Source organism: Cephus cinctus, unplaced genomic scaffold (assembly GCF_000341935.2).
Source record: "Cephus cinctus unplaced genomic scaffold, Ccin1 Ccin1_scaffold0129, whole genome shotgun sequence".
NCBI lineage: Eukaryota > Metazoa > Arthropoda > Insecta > Hymenoptera > Cephidae > Cephus > Cephus cinctus.
In genome coordinates this window covers 1099925-1118296 of record NW_014332862.1, presented here as the reverse complement: position 1 = coordinate 1118296, position 18372 = coordinate 1099925, and the positions used below count along the sequence as shown (strand labels likewise).

General features: G+C 38.1%; 4 protein-coding genes across 20 annotated transcripts; 3 read left to right on the top strand and 1 right to left on the bottom strand.

Annotated features, from left to right (window-relative positions):
* Nucleotides 1-104: 104 nt before the first annotated feature.
* Nucleotides 105-4217, top strand: LOC107262942. Of its 4 annotated transcripts, XM_015729655.2 has the most exons (5): nt 105-718; nt 799-1022; nt 1101-1942; nt 2026-2050; nt 3712-4217. In XM_015729655.2, exons 1-3 carry the CDS (start codon nt 683-685, stop codon nt 1918-1920), a joined length of 1080 nt encoding a protein of 359 aa, XP_015585141.1. In that variant the 5' UTR covers nt 105-682; the 3' UTR covers nt 1921-1942; nt 2026-2050; nt 3712-4217. The 4 variants fall into 4 exon arrangements, with proteins under 4 accessions (XP_015585141.1, XP_015585142.1, XP_015585140.1 ...); XM_015729656.2 differs by lacking the exon at nt 3712-4217 and having other exon boundaries at nt 105-581; nt 683-718; nt 1101-2119; XM_015729654.2 differs by lacking the exon at nt 3712-4217 and having other exon boundaries at nt 2026-2119.
* LOC107262936 (RNA helicase aquarius) lies at nt 2056-18158 on the bottom strand. Of its 7 annotated transcripts, none has more exons than XM_015729644.2 (15): nt 17725-18158; nt 17003-17639; nt 16758-16936; nt 6972-7085; nt 6785-6888; nt 6512-6623; nt 6206-6419; nt 6084-6132; nt 5780-6015; nt 5199-5586; nt 4882-5130; nt 4292-4649; nt 2968-3956; nt 2481-2892; nt 2056-2411 (listed from the first exon to the last, which is right to left on the bottom strand). In XM_015729644.2, the coding sequence occupies exons 1-15, from the start codon at nt 17806-17808 to the stop codon at nt 2193-2195; spliced, it is 4344 nt and encodes a 1447-aa protein (XP_015585130.1). In that variant the 5' UTR covers nt 17809-18158; the 3' UTR covers nt 2056-2192. The 7 variants fall into 7 exon arrangements, with proteins under 7 accessions (XP_015585130.1, XP_024936105.1, XP_024936106.1 ...); XM_025080337.1 differs by having other exon boundaries at nt 2493-2892; nt 17725-17808; XM_025080338.1 differs by lacking the exons at nt 16758-16936; nt 17003-17639; nt 17725-18158 and adding an exon at nt 12449-12518.
* LOC107262941 (G-protein coupled receptor Mth2) lies at nt 7966-13501 on the top strand. Of its 8 annotated transcripts, XM_025080349.1 has the most exons (9): nt 8126-9002; nt 9316-9447; nt 9518-9563; nt 10788-11067; nt 11149-11435; nt 11526-11604; nt 11681-11841; nt 11921-12161; nt 12224-13501. In XM_025080349.1, the coding sequence occupies exons 4-9, from the start codon at nt 10973-10975 to the stop codon at nt 12420-12422; spliced, it is 1062 nt and encodes a 353-aa protein (XP_024936117.1). In that variant the 5' UTR covers nt 8126-9002; nt 9316-9447; nt 9518-9563; nt 10788-10972; the 3' UTR covers nt 12423-13501. The 8 variants fall into 8 exon arrangements, 7 of the variants coding, with proteins under 7 accessions (XP_024936113.1, XP_024936112.1, XP_024936118.1 ...); XM_025080345.1 differs by lacking the exons at nt 9316-9447; nt 9518-9563 and adding an exon at nt 7966-8116 and having other exon boundaries at nt 8672-9002; XM_025080344.1 differs by lacking the exons at nt 9316-9447; nt 9518-9563 and adding an exon at nt 7991-8116 and having other exon boundaries at nt 8519-9002.
* Nucleotides 14228-16727, top strand: LOC107262940 (probable G-protein coupled receptor Mth-like 5). The gene is made up of 2 exons (XM_015729651.2): nt 14228-15400; nt 15472-16727. Exons 1-2 carry the CDS (start codon nt 14629-14631, stop codon nt 16122-16124), a joined length of 1425 nt encoding a protein of 474 aa, XP_015585137.1. The 5' UTR covers nt 14228-14628; the 3' UTR covers nt 16125-16727.
* Nucleotides 18159-18372: the final 214 nt, after the last annotated feature.

The following is an 18372-nucleotide window of genomic DNA, read 5'->3' as shown; positions in this document are numbered from 1 at the left end:
CATATTGATACCTATTTCCTTCGACATATTTAATACTTACAATCTGTGAACTGAGAGTTATAAATATTGCGGTAATCTAAGTGTTGTCAATAGCATTCTCTTACATAAACATCAGAAAGTTTGATAACGGTTAATTAAATATATTATTTTTGAGTGTTTTCAAAAGTATCAACTCAAAATTAAATATTCGACTCGGATTGGTTAATGAAATGCAAGTAGCTTGTTGAATTTGACACTGAAAATAAAAGTAGATCGTATTCCCAAGTGTTTTAGCATGTAGCTTATAATTTAAACAGTGGATGCATCATTCTTAGAATGCATTCCAAGATTCTTTGTTTTCTTTTATTTTATAATTTTTTATATAAAGTGAGTGTTGTGTTGTTTCTCATAATTTATGCCTTTAAAGTATTAATCTTCGTCTCATTACGTATTGCGCAGACGTGATTCGTCCTTTCTTTGAAATTCCCTCTCCTGCTGTCTGACGTCTATGCACTTGGCTCAAGTGCTTCGTGCGCGTCTCGCATTCCATACTTGTACATTCTTTTGCGTGCAGATCTCATCGTCCTGGCTGTTGATTTATTGTATGTACAAGTGTTTGCGATTTTGAAACCAAGTGTTTTCCCGGACTTAACAAGGAAAACTAATATCGAGTTATTTTTTCACGTGAATTTGGACTGTCAAGATGTTCAGAGAGGGACATTACCTGGAAGTGATTAAGGTATCTCCGACAGCTGTCACGGTTCTCAACAGTTGCTGTTATCGCATGACTAATATTACATCTTGTTATATTCGTTTTAGGCATCAGAATATTGTGCAGCTACTGCTATTGTCACGATTCAGGAAAAAACTGTGGAGATAAAGAAGAAATTAGTTTCTACCAACAAGTGGCTTGACCTAGAAGATTGGGCAGCCTTGTATGAGATCCTGGAGAAAGCTCTCATTCGTAACAGTGAAGTTGGATGCTCTGAACAAAAGTTTGAGCCTATTGAAAAGAAAAAAACCACACGACATTTGGATGTCACGTAAGAAAATTAGGCATTGTCTTGGGATTTGGTCAGTACACCGATGCAAGATTTAATCTTAAAGGTTTTCTGTTATAGGTATACCTTTGAGCCATCAGAAGATCCTAATGATAGAACCTCACTGCCTACAATCAGAGTTAAAGTATCCGCTGCACAAAAGAAAATTGAAACAAAGACAATGGAAGTAACAATTAGCACAAAAAATTGTTCTGAACACAAAGAAGGATTACCAAGCAGAACAAATGATTATTTGACTAATATTAATAGTTCAAGAACTTCTATGGATAGTAATGACAGAACAAGTGAACAACAAAGTCAGACACTAAAATCCATGGATCAGCCATCCACGATAGAAGAATATGTGCCAAAGGCAACTAAGGAACAAGCAGAATATAAGGAGTATATTCCAAAGGCAAGCAAGGAGCAAACAGGCTATAAGGAATACGTACCCAGCAGAAAAAGTTCACTGCAAAAAATGCAAAGACAAACTGATGCAAATGAATACACCCCAACTGTCCTCCATGATAAAGTCATCCCAGATATCCATTATGTGCCAAATTCTATTCCAGCAGCTGAAGGTGCCTGTGCATATGAAACATATGAACCAAGCAGTACATGCATTGCACCAACTAACTTCTCTGAAGAGTATGTGCCTAATTCGATGGGAGCCAGTAAGAAAGTCGAAGAATATCAGCCAGACTTTACAAGCAAACTTATGAAGTTTGACAATAGCTATGTCCCATCGAGTTCGCGAGTGATAAGAGAACTTAAGAGAAGCAGTAGAAAGTTATCGAAATCAAAAAAAGCGCGTAGGAATCGTGATGAACGTCCTAAAGATTCTGTATCAAGCAGAAAAAGTTGCACTCTGGTGGCAAGTGGTGCAAAGCGCGAAATGTGATGGAAAAGAAGAGAATGGCTGAGTAACTATGAAATATGTTCAGATTTTGAACAGCCAAGAGTTTTAATGCATCACATGAAATACTGAAAAGTTTCTCTATTTCAGAAAGATATGGAAGTTTAAACTTCAGGTGTGTATTATAATAAGTGAAAAAGTTTTATTACGAACATTGATCAACGATATAGGTTTTATCGAATGATCCAACGTATACACAATTTTTTATCACGCTCCGTAGAATTAGTCTTCACTCATCTCATTCATTAAGATAGATACTATTGTCCATCTTCCATCGAATCCTCCAGTAGATTCTTTATAGGTTCCAACGCCGTTCCTTTAGGCTTTTCCTCGGTCTTCGCAGGTTCGATTTCCGGTTGTTCCATATCCTCGTCATCTGTGTCGTCATCGGCTCCAGGATGGGCAGGATGTGTTCTGTCCGTTGGACTCACAGGTGTCTGCATGGTTCCTGGCTCTTGCCATTCTTTCTGATTCTCCTGTAAGCCAGTCCACTTTCAGACGGGAAGCAACAAAATACGAAACGCTTTTAATAGAAAACTACTCACATGTAGCTGTACCTTCATTCCATTTACTTTATCCATATAATAATCGTAGACGAACTTAGCCATATGAGGCATATCTTCAATTTCCATGGGAGGACTAGAAGGTGCTGCATCGTAGGGTCTGTCCGTAGGGTACACTTCCTGGGGTAGAAGTTGCAGCTTTAAAGGACGCCTCATTAACTGATCGAATGCTGGAGTCAACTCAAAGCAATTTTTAAACAGGGAGACACGTGCGAATACATAGAGACCTAAACGTGCACGAGACATTGCGACCACAAGACGCCGGGCGTCCCTCAAGTGTCCGACGGCGCGGGTTTTTACCAGGGACAACAAGATATAATCATTCTGTTGACCTTGATACTTGTCAACAGTCGTCACTTTATTTGGTCGACCAATTAATGGATTATTAGCACATCTGTAAAAAAAAAAAGAAGGATCAATATTACTGCCTTTCAGTAATTCATACAAAGTGTTTCTAATCAGTACCAACCTAATATTAATGACATCTCGTATAAGATGCTTCTGACCATTATATGTGGTAAGAATACTAATTTTGTCCGCTGCATATCCAAGAAGCCTCATATACATAAAAACGGCAACACAGTACTCAGCCTCTGCCAGATTCTGATAGAAGTAAGCGCTAGGCTCGCTCTCTCCAACTCCATTAAAATCCTCGACATTAATAAGTTGAAAGTCATAAAGAAATCCAGCATTAGCAACGAGATACTCGGGACTACGTTCCACGTGCAATAAATTACCAAGCTTCTTGTATCGCCAATTATAAAGATTGCAGATGCTCGGTCTGGCACGACCCTGACCATCCAGATCCACCGTAGGCACTCCTAATCTAACGAATCTAGCAAAAAGAGATTGCTCCATATTCGAGTATTTCTGAAAGGCCATATTCTTTATAACCGGTGGTAACTGATGATGGTCACCAATCATGATCCATCGCTTTAACCGATTATATCCATCCTGAGGATTTTGCAATAGAAGTGGTATGAAAGTCTCAATTTCAAGGATCTGCGCGGACTCTTCCATGAGTATATTATCATATTTGAATCCCATATCTACGAGTTCTCGTCTCTTGAGCGCTGCGTGCGTACAGGTCATTGCGATAACCTTTGCTTCCTTTACCAATAAATACTTTGATCTATCTAGACCCGACCTAAGCAATTCAAACGCACGGAATTCCTCTAACTGAGTGAATATTCTTTCTATGTATCGAAAGCAGCTGCGAGCCACTTCTAGGTCATCCTTAATACACTTCTGCTTGAAGAGTGGCTGTGGTGCGTTGTCGAAGAATTTATGAAATGGAAATTCATCCGAGATAAGTGATTCACTGGGTGGATTTTTTCCAGCAAGACGTTGTTTTATTCTGGCTTCAAATCTGTCCCAACGTGTCATAACCTGATACATGAAAAAGTGTCCAGCCGTTTCGCAAGTATAAGCTACGTCACCCTTGACGTTTAATGACTCCTGCCGAATAATTTTTATAATTATTAATTATACAGTTCATGAACTCTCCTATTTTGTATATCTATGTATACTATTTTTTTTTCTCTACTAGACAACATTACATCTGACAAGATACTGAGATAAATGTGCAAACCATCATATTAGATAATACATCTGGCACTGTAGTGACGTAATCGAATGAGAAAGAGACAAGCAGCATCCCATACAAAATGTTTTGCTTCTCGTGTCCCGACAAAACAAAATAAAATTCACGTAACATAAGCCTTCGGCAATTAACGTCCAGTCTGTCGTCATTCTCGCGAACGAAGTCTGATAATCGCATGTGAATGAATTACCTGTAATCTCTGGACTTCCATAAGTAAATCCAAACGTTTAGCCAGGACGTAGTTGACTCTACCGTATCTACTGAAATCCTTCTCGGTCTCTAGAGCCTCTTCTCCGTGACCAAGACGCAATAAATGTCTCTCATCAATGTCCAAAGCCATGATCTTTTCGAAGAGTTGATTAAGAGCCTGATTCGAATGAGTGACAATGAGTGTCCTTTGATTTGGAAAATTGTGATACAGATTTGAAATTATTTGAACTGCCACATCAGTTTTACCAGTTCCCGGAGGACCAACTACTAGAGTCAAGCCGGGTTGCATACCAGCGCGAATGGCTTCAACTTGCGTAGGCGTGAATGGAATTTGATTTCTGGAAAAGTTAAAAAAAAAACATACATCACGTTATTCAGTGATGTCGAATCTGTTAACGTAAATCGCACTAAGTGCGTTGTAAGACTTATGAATCTTAGGTGGTAACAGGTTAGTCAACACTATCCAATTGATCGTTAATCAGATAAATCGTTTTCATATTCGATCAATGTCACGAAAAATTACCAAGTAAGTCAATATGTTTTCAGTTCGTTCAAATAAGAAATACTCACTTTTTAGGTTCATTTGCTTTGTAAGGTCCCCTACTTGGAGGCACGTGAGGTTCTACTCTTATGACTTTCTTTACAGGCTCATCATTATGTTTATTAATGACATCTTCAAAGGTCAACCTGAAAGGTCGCACAAGTTTCTCTGAATCATCAGTTGAAACTTTAATCTCGTATCCTGGAAAGCTGGATTTTAAGTGATCGATATCCAAAAACGTGTCGTTAAAGTCCATGGTTGGAATTTCATCCGGCATCCTATAGAATATATAAAAGAAATATACCTACAAAATCAAGATACACTAGAATCATTATCTAGATAATACCTAAAGTATCTTGCAGCGCCAGGATCCCCATAACCCAATATAATATTATGCAACCAGTCAGGTACGACGCATTCTGTGTTCATGAGTTCTCTGATTGTCTCGAGAACTGCTTTAAAATTATTTTCTTTTGGTTTTCTTCTCATGATCACATTGAATCCTTCATAAACATCCTCACTACCGTGACTAGCGTTGTCCATGTCAATACGATACTGATTTGAGTCAAGCCAGACTCTGTAAGTTCTTGAATCACCAGGCAAAATTGGTCTCGGCTCAGGCCCGTCTTCAATTACGCGACCATTCGAGTCCAGCATGCCCTCAATTTCACATCCTCTGACAGTCGTAAGACCAACTTGTGGTACAAAGGGTAGCTTGTGACTGTACTTAGTGCCTGCAACAAAAAGCGTAGCGTCTTACATCACTATAACCATTAAGAGACGCGTCTATGCTTTGTGGAATCTGTTTCGCCTGGGGAGAAGTCATTTGTCCTAAAATATTGATTGTCCCAATGAATTTAATATATTATTATTTAGGACAAACGATTTAGAACAAATAATTTCAGGACAAATTATTATTTCCTTTACCTATGGGACTTTCAGGGTTGACTGTGATCAAGAAACAAACGTCATGCTTCCTTAAATTTTCCCATTCAGATTTTATTTCACGCCGGACACTCAGATTTATTGTGACGTCAGCACGCACTCTAGATGGACGCTTTTCGCCAATGTTTGGCTTAGCTACCTCGACCACTGCGAATTGCGTTATTGGCTGAGCCATCCTCGCCCAGCCACCGAAATAAACGCCACTATCTTCGGCCCTCCTGAAAATTCATTGTTACACTCGTGCATTTCTTTTAAATTTATTAATTAAGATTACACAGATACTTACCAAGGACTCAAACGACTAACAGCATCCTCTATATCCTGCCGAATTTCATCTAAAAAAACAGGTAAACAGATTATCAGGCATCTAATGTAAATAATCAGAACGTTAATCATTAAGACACCTACACGTAGATTCCAATCGAAAGAGATTAAAGTTTCTTAGTAGATAGTCATGAAGAGTAAGAAATTGCAAATTCAACTTCGGTAAGGCCAAACATCCCTCGCCGGAAAAATACTCGGTGGGTACTATGCTCTCATTCCATATAACTTCTTCAGTAGGATAAAGTGGCATTTCATTAAGTTCCTCCAACTGAGAAGCTCGTCGCTCGTGCCTTGAAATCTAAAGTAATACATTTTTTTAAAATTCCACTCGTCTTCTCCCCTTCTCGTTAATGAATCATTAACTCCAAACTAACAGTTCACCAAGCTTACCAATAACTCCCGAAGAAAATCCAAATCCAGTCTATACCAATTTTCATCCTTCTCACGTTCTTCCGGTGGCACCAGGTTCAGATAGCTGGCTATTGATCTCAATCTCTCCTGCCTAAATTACAAAAACAATTGATTATAAGCGTCTTATCTGCGTTAAAATCGTGTAGTAGATCTCGTAGACGTCTGTGTTGACGTGCGTACTATACACATGTGCATCTACAAAGTATTCAGCAGGTAGAGGTATGTATGTACACGCACTACAAATTAACTAACCCGAGCGATCCAAAGTGCTTAAAGAGTGCCTCCCTGGTGTCGACGCTTGCGACGTTGGCCAAAGCGAATCCACGTAGGTCAGGAAACTTGGCGAACACAGCTTTCTAGATAGAAAATAGAAAATAAAAAAATTGTACAGACTATCCATAAACAATATACCAGATAGGTTCTTATAAATAATTCATACCTGAAGGGACGTGATCTTCGTGTAGTGAAGCTGAGTCATGTCGTGATCCGTAAGTGGATCACCTGTCTCTTCACTGATCTCAAAACGTGCGTAAAATTTGAGCATCTCTAGAAGCTGAAAATAAAAATATGTATATACAAGATTAGCATATCTCACATAGAAGGATTTTGCAATTCAATGAATTTTTTCAAAAGGATGAGTCGTATCGACGAGTCAGACTGGCCACGATATCCCATTGTTATCGCCAGTCATCGTCATATCATCCAATTTAATTTGAATGAACGTCAAATCCGCGGGTAAGCAAGTGACGCACTCGAGTTCTGCTAAAGTGTTTACAAGTCTTCAGTGTAATTGTGTATTAAAAACTTTACTACGAGTTTACGTATTGTACTAAATTACACAGCCTAAAACGTAGCATTTCAAGAGAAAGCCGGAAACCAATAAAAAGTTGGTCACGTTAAGAATTCTATGAATAAGTTAGGTACTTATGTAATTAAGGAAAAATAATTATGATAATATCGGAAGTGACTAATATACAATACAACAAAACGGCTATAAAATTGAGGAATAACATGTGTTCCCGCTCCAGACACGTACTACTGACACTGGGCGACATCTGACGTAAAAATGTACAACTGTCACGTGACGTGACTTTAAAGAGACGATAAGATTATACGCTGATGGTTAAAAAATCCATCAAATCCATAGGTCGATTGACAACCATCGATTTATCGATGACGATTAGGCTCCAGGCGGTAAGGAAATAAAATAAAACCGATTATCGGGTGAACTTTAGTAAAGATGGTTGAGCTTGTCCCCATTAAGCGTGTATCGTAATGGGATATATATTCCCGATATAACTAATTTATATCGGACCGAATGGTCTCCGTTGAGGATTCTCCGAGCACTATACTCATCACAGGAGAAACATCAACAGTAGCTACCTTCCCAATGAAGCCTGCAAATTCTTGAGCTTCCACGGAGTGGAGGGGCAATCTCCATTCTAGTGCGCACAGTATTCATCGGCATCGTAAGCAAGAGTCCTCCGGTCTCCGATCTTCAGTATCGTCCAGTACGCGTCGCGACACCTGTCACGTTATATCTATTGGACTGACGCTTCTTGTTATAATTGAGAATCTTATCTGGTAGAAATTTTTTTTCTTTTCCAATCGGCTATGAGGAAACTATTAACATGACGTGTTCTCACATAAATATTAGCAAAATTGTAGCTATTTTTTTATAACCTGAATAAATTTGTTGACTGAGATTTTGACAATGGACTGTCATAACTGTTAGTTTTCATATACGTATAATCCGACGTTAATCTAAATTACTCTCTTCAAAGAATATTAGTCACGTGAGATAATTGAATACCCCAGATCGAATTTTTGTGCCACAGTTTTCGATAAACTTAGATATATCTTTCTAGTTTTCATCATTGTTATAGCTTTAGTCAATTACGTGTTAGACATTGATTATGTTATTCGATTTAGTAACGACACGTGCGCTTGTCAGATATGGGATTATAATTTGTGTCGATACTTTAGTGGCATTCAAAAATAGGACCCCGGGGTATTTTATTACCCCAGGATGACTAGCGCTGTGTGAAAAAGAGGAGCACTGCTAATTTTATCTCCAAAAAGAACGCCTCAATTACATTATTAAATATAGATATAATGTTTTACATGTGATAAAAATAGCTGAGGCGAACACCGGGAAGTTTTGGATACAACAGTTTTCTGTGTTCTTCGTATTTACATTGCAACTGGTCGTGGCATCGGACAAGTGTATCTTTACGTGAATTCTCTTCGAATCTTTGTGAAAATTTGTGATTGTAGTATGTACTTATGTACTATATATACGTGTTGAGCCTTAAACTACTATATAGTGCTTTTACTACTTCCTTTGTATTCTTCACTTCGGATTTTTTTCTCTCTTTCGTAAGAGATTCCTCGGGGACATTAAGAAGACTCATCGTTCGTTTTGGATTTACCTGAATTTTCATTTGAAAAAAAATGACTAAAACACGAGGTACGTACTACTTTACACATTACCGGAATACACAGGGACTCGCGTGACTTTTTCGCATCGTTCGATTCGAATTTTAAAAAAATAGGTTGAATTTTATTTTTTGCTTATTTGCTTTATTTATCACATGAAAATATATCTTGAGGTATTGCAAGTGGAAAAATGCGTTTGTGGTGGATGTCTAAGCGGAGTCCCTAGTATTTTCAAACATATGAAGATGTGCTGTCGTGAAACGGTTTTTTGACGCATGAAACGTTTTTTGATGATAAAATATGCAAAATTTGAAATTTTCATATAATTTCACTTTTTCTTCCAGAAAACCAAGTCATCCACGACGACGACAGGCATATCTGACAATGTGCAACGTTGTCAGCTATTCCGTCACGTGATGATTCTATGAGAACAAACTTATTCTCGCATCTTTGGAAAATATTTATTTGTGAAAAATGTGATCGCTATTTTCAAGCGCGATTAACCCCTGAAACCTCCACTGAGTCGTTGCATATTTTATATTTCAGATATCCAGGCAATTAACATACGACATTTGCAATTGAAACGCGGACGGTAATTTTCATCCGTATACCTCTTTACTATGTGTAATTTCTTTAAATAACAATCATTAAAAGCTTTTTTTATTATGATGTCACGTGGTAAAATTTCAGTATAGCAAAAAATTATTAACTTCTAAGACTATCGTCTCATGCTCGAAGTACCTGACGAAGAAAAATGAAGATTACACTTTGGGCATCATTTAGCACTTAATAGTAATCACAATGCGGAGACGATGAACCAGAAGATAATTAAGAGTCACAGCAGATATAGTCTCAGTTTTTATTTATTATATGCAGCTGTGGGATATTCCTTGTATTTCAATAACTTTATTCATCGCCCGTTAATATATCGTAAATACTACGTTCATACGAAATCCGGGCGTTACAAGTTAAATATAGAATTCGAAGAAAGCTTTGTGATAAAATAATTGTTTTTTTTTTTTACCGCGCCTACAATCACGTCTACCGTTAGTCAAGACATTTAAACGATATCTTCACTGCATCCGGCGGGACTGCAGGTAATATCCAGTGACGTATTAACTGGTAGCATAATGACATTAGCATTGTAAACATGAGTACAGTCCAATCTCGATATATAAACATATCCGTTATAAGTGGTATCCCGTCCGATCTGAGCTTCGACCTCGAAGTCTTTATTCATTGTAAAGCTCTTTCGAGTTTCGCTACACATAAGTACATGCATACGCTTAAAAATGTAGATATAGACCAAATTTAGCTACTGGTCAAATCCAATACTCCCTGAGTAAAATTTCTTTCAGCAGAAGTCATTTCATTTCCAAAAGTATTATTGCATGGCAAAAGTACAAAAGTACGGACGATTCGTAAACGCAGTTCAGCTACAAGTCCAACTGGAGGTTTACAACGTAATTTGGCGGCATGAGAAAAAATGAAGTATTAAAAATAAAAATGAAAATAACCACTAAGACACGTCGCAAGCAACTTCATGTGACCGACTTTACTAGTTCCATGAGCAATCACGTCTTGATGGCATTGCCACTTCTTTCAGCATACACATATGTAGAAGTAATCAACCGCCCAGGGAATCGAACAACATCAGTATATGTCAAAGCGATATCGTTATCTGAAAATGTATTAGAAAAAAAGTACAATTACACGTGACGATTATGGTCGTTTGAATACACGTAATTCGCATCTTCTCAATTACCATTCGTAGCCCTATCCGTAATAGTTCACTATTCCTCCGTTTCTGTTACAGCCACAAGATCTACGTTCAACGCTTCGCAATTCTTCATATTGTTCGTAACGATATTCCTACTATGGACAACCGGAACGAGTCGAGCCGAAAACAACCAGTGCTGTTCGGAAGGGCACCTGTGGAATCGAAGCAAATTCTGCACAGATGGCAGCCACATACAACTGTATTGTGCAAACCATTTTTACATGATAGATCCGGTTCTCAATCCCCAGGATAATTTCACTGTTATAAATGGCTCCCTGACTTTTATAGGGAATCTGCACGCTGTAGATGAGGGAAAGTAATATCAGTTTCATTGTCGTACAAGCGGATTAGGTAACGGCAGAAGATCATTAATGTCGACATTTTTTGAATTTGACAGATTCTGCGTAACGACGCACAACGAAACTCCGGTGGCCTTTATATGCTTTGACGAAGAATTTCTTGAGAGCCGTTTCGATGTCTTTGGAGTTCTCAACATCATTTCAGCCCTGTTCCTCATCGTTACCATCCTGGTTTACATTATTTTGCCCGAGCTAAGGGATCTTCAGGGAAAGGCTATATTATCCGCCATTGTTTCACTCACTGCGGCGTACATCATACTTACTGTACAACAGATACTGCCGGATCTCATAGGCAGTACCACCGATCACATTTGTCTAACTTTAGGTGAGAAGAAGAGTCTTCGAGCTGTACAATTTTCCATCAATATTACTTATTCGTGTGAATTTATCATTTTCTTCTTTTTTTTTTTTACAGCCTTTCTGCTCTACTATACGTTACTCTGCACCTTTTTCTGGCTGAACATGGTAGCCTTCGACGTTTGGAAATCAGTCTGGTGAGTTATTGAACTATCCAATCAGCGTGCTCGATAACTTCGACTCTAATCACCATATGGTTTTCTGCTCATGTAGGTTTCAACATTTCCCTATTAAAAATAATACGCTCTACATAATATTCTGTTTAATCGGATGGGGTGGGCCGATTTGTTTTCTGATTGCTACACTCATCACTCAGTACGCAGAAGGAACGCATATCAAGCCTAGAATTGGGGAGTCATCGTGCTGGTTCGCTGGTATATCTCTGATAAATTCTATACTTTCTATCGCGTAGGTCCATACAGAACAGATATGATTAATCAGATCTGGTTTCAGGATATCAGGAAAAATGGGTGTATTTTTACGGTCCTGTGGCTTTCCTCTTGACTTGGAATTTGATATACTTCAGTATGACCTTTTGGCGTTTGTCGCACGTACAAAGTGCTTACAGTGGTAGTAGACTGCGAGTGCTGAGATTCAAATGTCTCCTTTATACGAAGCTCTTTATTGTCATGGGAGTCACTTGGATATTCGAGGTTATGTCCTTCGCTAGTGGAGCGGAAACCTATTACTACTGGTACGCACAATTCATCCCCCATTAGCAAGAGTACATTGAGATAGTTAAATAATATTTTACAGGATCGTTACGGACATTCTAAACAGTCTTCAGGGAGTGTTAATATTCATACTGTTGGTTTTCTTGCGGAAGAGAGTCAGGAAGCTACTGGCCAAGAAGAAGCCTTGCGGCATCACATTTCCAAGATCATGGACAGCAGGCGAGGATCTGGAGTGCGACAGTATTCTGCAGGAGGAATTAGAGTTATCTCAATCAACTTAGATTCATCGGGGGAAATAATGATTTACCATTTGTCCTCGCTCCTGTACATCTTGGTGTTCATTCTCATTCATCATCTTTTATTTCTTATCGTTACCCTCCACTTCATCGCAAACGTCATTTATCTCTGACCTTTGCTCTCCTTCATTTGTCGAGTAACGCGTCATCAGGATTCTTTCATATTCTGGATTCCAGCGGAGAAACTAAGCACAGAGTTAAGAATTTTAATACTTTTTTTTTTTTACAAATGTAGCTACAATTTTTTATTAATTTAGTTTCTCACGACGAATCTAGATTATAGTGAATCTTGACTGAGCAGTTCATGCATGTCAATGAAGAATCCTCGCTGGTATTCTGCAGTGTCGTTTTAGTAAGTGAAAAAGGCATTCTTTCAGAGACTAAATAGAGTATAGATCAGTTAATAGAGCAAAATTGACAAGTTGCAAAACTGAAAGCCGACACATTTTTTTTTTTCATGTGTCATTCAAGACCTTGGTCAAGAAGGAAAATGAAAATAGAAGAGAAAAGAAGAGAGAAATCTGATCCACACAGAAAGACAGATTACAGATGAGGCATATCATATGAATTTTCCACTGCCATTGCACGGAGCAATGGCCAAAGATTCAGTAAAATATGGATATACAGTAAAAGCTAATGATTGTAAGAATCTCTCCCTCTGAAACACATAATCTTATCAAGCATTAAGATATGAAATATTAACGCGTTTTGCAAAGCTATCCAAGTAACGAAGTGGCGAAATTAAACATATAAACGAAAGTCTAATCTTTCTGTATTCAAATAAAATAAACTGTATATTAGGCAACAAGCTGCGCTTGCATTAAACGTTTATGTAGAATGAATAACGTGACTCTTGTAGTACGGTCTGCAATAGTCTACACATGTGAAACGTAAACAACGGGGCAAGAGTTGCTCGAAGGAGACCCGAGACTTTCTTTGGGCGATTTTATTTTGCAATCGAACTCGAGAGAATGTTCTTTCTGGAATTCGTGTTTTGTCAAGGTCGTATCGATACAAAACCACAGGACAAGACGGGTTTTTTAATAAAAAAATTCTTTTACGTATTTCGTGATGTATCCATTGCGTTCGAGCATACTACAGATATACACACTCAAATATTATTGACATATACTTGCCCCCATTACAGTAAGTCGACATCGCTCAAATTTGATTTCGTTAGACACAGGGGCTTTCCCCACTCGAAGGCTATTTATGTATTCAATACAGTATAACAACTGTATATTTTCATACAGGCTCGCTCAGGTGGTACTAATAATACGCACTTGGGGATCATGTGAAAACATAATTTCTTGGAGTTCTTGATATTAATCTCATACACCACCCAAATGGAGTTTACCGTCAACGGTGAACGTACTTCGCAACCTACAACAATCAATAACATTTGACATCGGATTGGTAACAGTCAGAAAATAAAAAGAAGCGGTGATACGTCCTAGGAATACAATCCAGAGATATATTATCTTGAGTATTCCACAAAAAAATCTTTAACGCGTTTATCGTAAAACTTCTGGAAAATCCTGAATCAATTGTTTAACCAGTAGAGAATCAAATAATGGACAGCAATTTCAAATCAAACGAGAATTAAATACACGCGAATATTCGTCTCAAATGTTGAACATTACTGGTTAATCCTTCTTAATCCTGCACAATGGAAATGTAGTCAATGTTTTTTCCTGCTTTTTCCGTTCCTCATTTGCTGCCTACTTTAACGAGATGTGCCATGTCAATGCTCAGGAGGATCGTTTACTCACCTGATTTTTATTTACGGGAATCCACGGCAGATGGAGCCATAGTTAGTGTTCAAGTTCAGAACCGGCTAATGATATTTGGTATTGAGAGAGGTAAATGGCGTCAGGCACAGGACGCGTTTGCGGTGTGCATTAGTATTACCGTTGTATTACATTCCAATTGGCAACCGGCAATTGGAGACGAGAGGGGATACGATTCCAATTTAGTAAGACAACTTTGTAAGTGGAGGAAAGAGTTTGTAGTGATAGATAGACGTAGATAGAAGATAGAAGTTAAAGGAAGATGCTTCTGTAAATGAGCGATGGACGAATAAGGCGCCGAGCAGGTTGGACGTGTCAGGATAACTCGTGAAGATGCTGTGAATCACGGATGGTACACGTAATTTGATCGTCACGCGAGATACTCAAATGTAACGAGGACCATGTTTCTCTGGAGATTATTGTTAGTCTCTATCGGGATTGGAATATCCTGTTGTAATATTGGTATCGCCAATGCCAGTACCGACGTTCTTGAGGATTCTGTCAAAATTGGAAAATGCTGTGAAGTTAACGAAGTCCTGGTGAATAATACATGTACTCCGATCAATGAGACCAATGAGACTGTACCTTGGAGGCCAGAATTTAAGACTGACAAGAAGACGAATTGGAGTCCAAAGTTTCAATTGAAAATTGGGTTGCCAAGGTGTGGAAATAATGAACATTTGTGGCATGTGTATCATACTGCGAAACATGATAAATTAGCTATACTACCTTCTGGGAAACTAAGACATTATATCATTGACTTGAGTGATAGGAGAATTGATGATAACGGAAACAGCTATGACAGCAATGAGGGTGACTCTCAGGATTCTGAAGATATGCACTATGATTATGCTTTTGGAGATTACTGTGCAGACAAAGTTATCCTTAGTACAGATCATTTAGTTGCAACCTATGCAATGGTATGTGTACCTAAGGTTGTTCGATGGACAGACACAGCTTATCTTATAACACATGCAGTTAATCCAACATTTCATGCCGTTGCCATAGTCAGCTACCTCCTTGTTGCTATCGTGTACTTTGTATTACCTCAGCTACGCGATCTTGTTGGAAATATGATAACAAGCATGACTCTGTGCCTTATAACGAGCCAGTGTGCCTCCATGGTTAGAATATTCACAGAGTATGGTAATCATGTTAGCTTCTTAATTGCAGGTAAATACAAAATATTTAGATCCTTTTAAAACATAACTGACTTATATTTGAGAGTTTGGCTTTTTTTTCAGATATAGTGACGTACGTCTCTCTACTTGCAGCTTTCTTCTGGCTCAATGCACTAGGATATTATGTCTGGAACACTTTCCGGTCACGAAATGTATTCCTTCGCGTTACGGACGGTCAAAAGTACTGTTACTATTCGAGTTATGTGTGGGGTTCAACATTTGCCATAGCGGTGACTGCAATATTTGCACATTTTACACTGGAAACGGATATACCCACAGTGACCGAATCATCATTCATATCTCAAGAGACCATCGGATGGCTTGGTACAGCTGTATTGTTTACATCCATTGCCTTTACAATAATAGTCGATCTATGTTTCGCTTTAACAACCGCAAACACTATGAAAAGAATGAGCGTTTATGGCAGAATTCATCATAAGATGAAATACAGTTTCAAGATGTTCGTATTTCTATTTGCTATTATGAGCACTGGATGGCTCTTCTTGTTGCTCTCAAGATTGAAGTATGATGGTCTCGTTTACTGCTATGTGGTTGTGAATGTACTTGAAGCGTTACTCATTCTTTACGTTTGCGTATTCGGACAAAGGAGAGTAACCTTTCTCCTGGGAAAAACGTGCGACTGCTGCAACCCTGGTGAGAGTCCGGAGGGTCTCGACTGGGGCGAAGAAATGACAGCCATGAATGCTGGTTACTGATTTGATTTGATACAGTATTTAATGTACTTACTTTAAAACGACACATTGTTGTCGAACATAAGGATCAATTCTCCCAATTGATTTAATCATTGAGAATCTTCAAGATTGAGCAATCTCACTGATCGCACAAAATATTTATTTGACAGTAACGTACTGCCGATTTAAATATTACTGCCTATAAGGATTTCAATATGGCAACTTATTGTTAATTTACATTACCAAGTACTTGTCGCTACTTCGCATATACTCTCGACAAGACATTCCTGATTGCGCATTGGCAGTATTGTGCCGGTATTTGTGCCTTGGAAATATTTATCGTTCTATTTTTTCTAATGATACTTGTGCACGATGCATATGTATTTACAGGGTATATAACGTAATGGCGAAAAATTCTATTGTGGGCACTCTAATGTATTTATTTTTTGAGCATTACGTCATGCGCTATTAAAATGGTCAAATATTGTATTCGCGCCTACTACGAAAGGAATTTTTAATACACGTTCTTATTGACGTAGATTTTAATATTTATATACTTGTTCGGGACACAATAATTCTTCGACAACGTTCCGACTCATTTTAATAAAGATTTTTTTTTCATTTTTATATTATACTATACTAATAAATTTCACTTACTTGACCAAACAGTCCTCCTTCTGGCCTATGAAGCAAATTGGATAGTTGACAACGTACAACCAAGTGGCAATCATCCATTACAGTATTGAAGAATCGTCGGGTTGGTAGCAGAGCCTCTAGATCGATGACCAGTTCCAGGAACCTTTCGCAGTAACGCACTTTGTCTGGGAATATATTACCTGTGCATACAAAATATTTTAATTTATTTTTTAGTTTACTCAGTTATTCATTTATACTATGCATACCTTCAGCAGGTATCGTTTCCAGAATAGTCATAAACTTGACCATGAGCCGCTGAAGAAATCTTCGTTCCCATTCTAATTTTTCCTTGTGCTCAGGATTATCTTTTTTTCTTATAACCTTCCAATACTTTCTCCATTTAGGATACTTTCTGAACTCAAGTTCTCTACGTCCTTGCTGCAGAGAGACCCACATAGACAAAGAGACTAGTCTTTTAACTTCCTCTCTAACAAGGGCTACTTCCATCGAATTGAAACAGTGATTCAAGAAGACAATCAATGCTGTCTGTTCCTTCAAGTCAAAATCCAAGATGCTCTCTTCTAGAGAAGCTTCCAACACGCGTTGAAAAAATCCAGGGAAGTGAGTTGGATTTTTCTCAAACGCTTCCCAAACTTGTACGCGTTCACGAAACTTTTCATTGACCATGACAACTATAGACATTGTATGGGCACGAGTTGCAGTCTCTGTTTCATAATTTGGCCAAAGATAATTTTCCAGGTACTGACTGAATTCCAACATCATAATACGTCGGATAGAGAACTTGGAAGCACATATTTCTTGGATGTAAATATCTTCAACGATTTGCCGATTAAAGGGATGATGCGTTTCCGTAGTGTGAGGAGCCCAATATTTATTTGCCAACTGTAAACCCAATTTTATTAGAGATACGTTACTAAAACAAACTTTTTAACTTACGCATTTTGGACTATCAAATATTCAAATTTACCTGAGTAATACGGTCGGCATTGATTTGCTCAACTGTGGGAGCTGGATTATTGATTTTAAGAGGTGTTTGTGCTTGATTTTCCATGTTGTCATTCGTATGTCACGTTAAAATTTTAATATTTCTTAACCTCAATATTTCAAATCACCGGTATGACATAATTACCAATAAGTACACATCACAATATGATAATACGCATAAGAATACTTCCACGGAACTTGACAGATCAAAATTAAATTCAAATATTTATTTATTTATTTATTACAGTTCTCATACAAATTGTCTTGTAATATCACATTACTTAAATCTCACTGAAAATCCCAACATAAGAATTGCCGCTCTAACGTACAGCAAACGAACGTGAGTAAACGTACTCATCCCTTCCTTCCTTTCCTTATTGCTGTATCCCTAATGGGGGACATGTGCCAGTAAGTGGTCCTAATAATCAAGGTTCAAAATTCGACAATAGATGGCGATGTACCTTGCGAGACGGGCCTTATTCAACTCAGCGTGAGGGGACCTACAAAGTTTGTACACCGAATCCGAACAGTGTTGGGCGAAATCCGTATAAATACTCACTTAAGTTTTCATATGAAAAATGTACTCATCCAATAATTATTAAAACATTCTTATCTCCATGACAAAATTCGG